Source organism: Stegostoma tigrinum, chromosome 19, assembly GCF_030684315.1.
Source record: "Stegostoma tigrinum isolate sSteTig4 chromosome 19, sSteTig4.hap1, whole genome shotgun sequence".
NCBI lineage: Eukaryota > Metazoa > Chordata > Chondrichthyes > Orectolobiformes > Stegostomatidae > Stegostoma > Stegostoma tigrinum.
The window spans coordinates 49,535,554-49,541,454 of record NC_081372.1 but is presented as its reverse complement, the minus strand read 5'-3'; the positions used below and the strand labels follow the sequence as shown (position 1 = coordinate 49,541,454).

Here is a 5,901-nt window from a genome sequence, read left to right as displayed (position 1 = left end):
ATTCTAAACAACTGGAATTTTCTGTTCCTAATCGCTATCCTCTGGTTTAGGAAGCGTTTTGTAATGAGATCAGGAAAACGAAGAGGAACATTAACAATTGGCTGCAAAATACAAGCCACTAGCAACTTTAAACCCAATACCGCGAATTAGGGTCTTAAAACAGTTTGAGTGGCTAAAGTGGGAGAGAGAATAAAGTCCCACTTCTCTTTGTACCTCACTCCTTTCTGGACATCCAACAGTTTTAACTATTTGAGGGCATTTCTGAAACGCTTTTTTATAAACAAGAGAATTTTCCCGTTGCACTGTAGTTGAAATCAATTTAAAAGTGCCTTCAAAGGAAAGAGAAGATTAATTTGCTTCTGACATTAACATCTTGAAATGCCCTTGTCTGTATGCCTTTAGACCGTGTTTAAAACCTCTTGACAGAATGAATGCCTACATGTTTTTAAGTTTGAAGTGAGTACAGTATTGTGCAGAGCGCGAGCCTGGCTTCTGAATGGTTAAACCTCACTAATCATATGTAAATACCATTTACACAGCTCCTGTCAATCATACCAGAGGTCTCCAATGGACTGGACAGAGGGGGATATATAGAGACAGACGGCGATTAGTTTGATAGTGTGGTTTTCTTTAGTCTATATCGCATGATGGCTATTCCTCAGCTGGGATACGGGGATGTGGTCACTGCCGGGAAGGGCTCTGCTCTGAGCGGTCTGCCGGCTGTGTTTGTGGAGAGACAGGCGGCGATGCTGTCCTCTCCCGGAGCTTCTCTCAGTCTTGGAGTACCCCCACCTCTCCATGCTCTCCTGGCCCGGTATCCAGGCACATATCCAATTCCACAAGGATACAGTCTCCAGCCTTATCCCGATCTCAGGCACCTGTCCCACCTGGTAAGGAAGCTGTGCCCATTCTTATTGTAGAGAGTTTGAACTGTAGTTTGTTCTCAGTCTGTAAATGGGTCGTTACTTGCAGCGAGTACAAGGCGAGATCATTTTCAGAGTGAGAGAAGTTCCTGCTGTCTATGGCTTCAGCACTCCCATTCTGACCCAATTCCACTCAGCCTTTTAAAATCTTACATTCTCGCTGAATTTGGTCTTTGTATTACTTACAGACCAACGTTTTGCCGTTATTAATTAATATAAAACGAAATTGTGTTTAATCCCTCGCTACCGGTTTAAGTGGTGGCAGTGGTTTAGATTTTACAACAATTATTTACAAAACTCTGAGGAGACTGCTTAATATAGCAGTCACAGCACGAATGAATACACTGCGATTAACGTGCATAAGACATTCATCAATAAAAATAAGAAATACCTTGCTGTCTTCAATTCAGCAAAGGAAACTATATTCTAAATGGCACCTTCACATTACCAAACTTGAAAAAGTTTGTTTGAAAATGAAGAGCGTTAATCCACAATTTCATAGTTTCCGATATTACAGCATCTTTTACTCCGCATGTTGGCACATACATCTTTTTAATTAACATTAATTGGAAAATATCTGGAGATCGGGTAGCTTTTCTTTTTAGAATCAGCTAAGGCCATGTCCTTTTCATCATCACGGAGTTTACATACATCAATGTAAGAGGCCAGGGTTAGCTGAAGGCTGGTCTGTGGAGCAGCGGATCAGTCTGGTTAGAAGAGTGTGTGTGTGTGTGTTAGGACAGATGTCAACTGCTTTCAGGCCAAAGCTATGTGAAGTTGGACTATGTCCGGTCTACGTTTTAAACGTTTAAAACACCTGACAAATTTTCAAAGCCTCGAGTCTCACTGCCCTGTAGTTGAAGCGGTTAGCTTTAGACCTCCCGGTAGCTCGTCAATAATTATTAATTTTAATTTCTATTTGATCGACTACTAAGCTCGCCCCTGACTTCTAGCACAATTTTGACGGCCCTAGACATCTAATCACGTCACTAACAGATGGCGGAGCCGAATATTCGACCTCTACAAAAGGTGTAAAAAAAAATGCAGGCGAGTGGAAGAATTTGGAGATAAAACTATTTACTCAACCTTAACTGAGATAGTAAGGAACTCCCGATGCTGGAGTCAGAGATAACAGTGTGGAACTGGAGGAACCCAGCATCAGAGGAGCAGGAAAGTTGGCGTTTTGGGTCAGAACCCTCATTCAACTTTAACTGTTTGGATGTATCCTTTTTTATATATAGAGAGAGATTCTTTTAAAAAAAATGAAAGGGATCTAATAGTATACTCTTGTATTAATGTGTGTTGTGACACTAATACTATTCAAATTAATCATCTTGCAGTCTGAAGTGTAAACCCTGTTGCACATTGTCTTGGAATGCACGTACTGGATAAGTACCGTTTTGCTTCTGATTTTTCAGGGGTCCGCCTATGACCTGAAAGCTGGCTGCCTCTACTCGCAGGCGGGTTTCCCGCCAGGCGGCGCTCTTTACTCGCCTTACCGCCCCATAGCGCACGGGGACCCGGGCCGAGCCAAGAACGCTACCCGGGAGAGCACCAGCACTCTCAAGGCCTGGCTAAACGAACACTTAAAGAACCCTTACCCAACCAAAGGCGAGAAGATCATGCTGGCGATTGTCACCAAAATGACCCTGACTCAGGTTTCCACATGGTTCGCCAACGCCAGAAGGCGGCTAAAGAAAGAAAATAAGATGACCTGGGTCCCCAAGACCAAATCGGACGAGGAGGAAAGTGAAAGCGATGAGGAGGAAGGCAAGAAGGAGGCGGTGGAAGGAATGCAGGACAAGGGGCAGCAGAGGCCGAGTGGCGATGGAGACCCTGGGCATGGAGCTAGAGATGGCACTGACTGTGAACGGGGCAACGATGTGAGGACAAGCTTGGAAGGAAGCGAGGGGAAAACCCCAGAAAGGGGAATGTCTGAGGAGCAGGGTGCCGTGAGTAAAACAAGCAGCGCGGAGTCGAAAGACAGCACCGGGCCAGCGCTCAAACCCAAGATCTGGTCTCTGGCTGAAACAGCGACCTCTCAGCACGGGAGAAGCAATAGGGGCCAGGCAGGCACCGTCACTCACTACCAGATCTGGGCAGGTGCCTGCTTCACAGATGGACAGCTTGTGTTAAACAGTCATTCCAGACTGGAGCCCAAAAGGAGAGACATTGACCAGTGAGAAGGGACAAAAGGCGAGCCAGCATCTAATGTACAAAGTGAAAGTTTGAGCAATTTCCTAATGCACTTTTCATCTGGGTTGATGTGCTGTCTGTCTCTCTCGGTCGACGGTGATTGGGCTGGGCTTGAGAGCGATTCCACACACGTCTGTGTGCTCAGTACCTGGGGTGTGAGTGAAGCGGGTGGGGGCCTGTAAAAGATTAATTTATAGTCATTACCTTAATACAAAGCACGGCAATTAATACCAGGCAGCACAATTCACATTTTAAGAACATCTCCAGATAATTACTTCTATACAATGTTAAAACGCACAGGCCACAACCTGAGTAAAGTGGAAATTCACTTAAAAAATGCAACCATTCCTAAAGTCTAAAATATCCACACGTAGGTGATTACAACACTGGTCCGGCAACCTTACAAGTAATCGTTGATTCTATTAGCCAACTGGCTGTACCACAGAGTTTAAATTGGACATAGAAATCGAACAAAACTGCGGATCTGTAAATCAGGAACTAAAATAGAAGTTGCTGGAAAAGCTGATCAGGTCTGGCAGCATCTGTGGAGAAAAATAAATCAGTGTTAACGTTTCGGGTCTGGTGACCCTTCCTCAGAACACCGGACCTGAAACGTTGACTCTGATTTTCTTTTTTCTTCACAGATGCTGCCAGACCTGCTGAGCTTTTCCAGCAACTTTGTTTTTGTTCAAATTTGACATAATGGGCAGGTTAAATGCGCAACAAAACGGAAGAGATCTATACTCTCTGCATTCACTTTGCAGGGTCACCGAGATTAAGCATGAAGCATTTGTCAGCGTCGGCCTTTTTATAAAAAAAAGGGGCTTCGACATATATCTGGGATTTTTAAAATTTATTGCCGAGTCCCGGTTCCAGTGAATCTAATCCGAAGATGCTGACGTGGTAGATATCACCACTATAAAAGAGCTTAATGCCACAGACGGCATTTATACATTTAAAAAAACTTTTCACGCCCTGGTGCATAGCTTCTTATGACAGTCCATCTCGCCTGTCTTTGATCAGTGTTAAGCCAGTCCAATTTGTAAGAGGCGGTACTGAAACAATGACCTTATATAAACTGCCTTCTTGGAAACCATTTGCAGGTGTTTTTACTCCCCCGAGATTTTTGTTTTGAAACATAAGATGAACTATGCTAATGGGGAATTTATCAACACAACAGTTTAGAAGGGAAAACAACCAAATTCCAGTTAGAGCACGGGATTAGGAGCACTTCGTTTTCAAACAATAAAATCTATCTAACACTCCTCATTGGAAATATTCGTATGAAATTACATCCAAAATCTTGTAGTTTCGTGAGGTGGAAATTACTTCAATAATGCAGAAGTATTTCTCTCTAACATTTATAGTGAAAACATTGCAGGACAAAAGTGGAAATGTAGGTGCACTTTCTCCAGCGTCAGAGCATCTTTGCGTCTGTTGGCCATCACAAATCTTAAGATTCTTTAGTTTCTAATCCTTGTCTAAACAATAATTGCCGCGCAGCCAGTTAATGGTCCACTAACTTTCTTCCCAAATCCATGTTCAAATTAGCCACTTGGTTTCCATAAGCCGGAGGTTTTCTTACCTTGTCATAGTTTATGCGGTATGTTTTGTATATTAAAAATGTTTATACGACAAAGAAACTGTGAATAAACATTGGGCTGTAAAAACTTTATATTTTGTCTAATAAACGAAGCACGGGTCTTTCTCCTTGGCTGTGCCGTTCTGACAATGTCGCCTTCTCTTTGATGAGAGATGCTCAGGAGAAAACGAGACCAGAAGCGCCCTCTGGCGGTGATAACTGTTCCAGCAGCCAATGAACTACTGGAGGTTTGGAAATCTAGAAATTTGGAAATTAAAAAGCTGGTAGCGCTGAAAAAAAAAGGTTCACGCGTCTGTCCGCTGGTTACCCAGTCCCAAATCCTTCAGCAGTCCTTTGGGAAGGAAAATGTACTGTTCTACGTGATCAGATCTGTGTGGGATTCCAGCTCCAACTTGTTCTCAAAGGATTTACACTCAGCTGCGTAACACTTTTGCTTGCTGTTTCACTGAAGAAAGCCTACTGCCACCTTGTGAAGGCATCTAGGATTGATCAAAACGTGGCAGCTGTTCCTTCACCACCCACAATGCACAATAAAAAAGTAAATCAGTGAGTTAAGGATTTGAAACGTGAGAGGGTCACAACGCGGTTACAGCGTATTTTTTCACATAGTGTAGTGAAACGGTTAGCCTGTTTAAAACAAATAGGCGCATTTATTACTCATTCATGGGATATGTGCATCACTGGCTGGACCAGTATTTATTGTCCATCCCTAGATAATAAAATGTGAGGCTGGATGAACACAGCAGGCCAAGCAGCATCTCAGGAGCACAAAAGCTGACGTTTCAGGCCTAGACCCTTCATCAGAGAGGGGGATGGGGAGTGGGAACTGGAATAAATAGGGAGGGGGAGGCGGACCGAAGATGGAGAGTAAAGAAGATAGGTGGAGAGAGTGTAGGTAGGGAGGTAGGGAGGGGATAGGTCAGTCCAGGGAAGACGGACAGGTCAAGGAGGTGGGATGAGGTTAGTAGGTAGATGGGGGTGCGGCTTGGGGTGGGAGGAAGGGATGGGTGAGAGGAAGAACCGGTTAGGGAGGCAGAGACAGGTTGGACTGGTTTTGGGATGCAGTGGGTGGGGGGGAAGAGCTGGGCTGGTTGTGTGGTGCAGTGGGGGGAGGGGACGAACTGGGCTGGTTGAGGGATGCAGTAGGGGAAGGGGAGATTTTGAAACTGGTGAAGTCCA

At 44.3% G+C, this 5,901-nt stretch overlaps 1 protein-coding gene across 1 annotated transcript; it reads left to right on the top strand.

The window, feature by feature from the left end:
- The first annotated feature begins 305 nt into the window (after positions 1-305).
- On the top strand, positions 306-4,833 carry LOC125461218 (iroquois-class homeodomain protein irx-1-A-like). The gene is made up of 2 exons (XM_048549732.2): positions 306-890; positions 2,342-4,833. The coding sequence occupies exons 1-2, from the start codon at positions 645-647 to the stop codon at positions 3,104-3,106; spliced, it is 1,011 nt and encodes a 336-aa protein (XP_048405689.1). The 5' UTR covers positions 306-644; the 3' UTR covers positions 3,107-4,833.
- Positions 4,834-5,901: the final 1,068 nt, after the last annotated feature.

Excerpts from the sequence above, each read along its gene's own strand:
- LOC125461218 (XM_048549732.2), top strand. The coding sequence starts at position 645 with ATGATGGCTATTCCTCAGCTGGGATACGGGGATGTGGTCACTGCCGGG. Across the intron at positions 891-2,341 it reads TCAGGCACCTGTCCCACCTG|GGGTCCGCCTATGACCTGAA; the intron begins GTAAGGAAGCTG and ends CTGATTTTTCAG.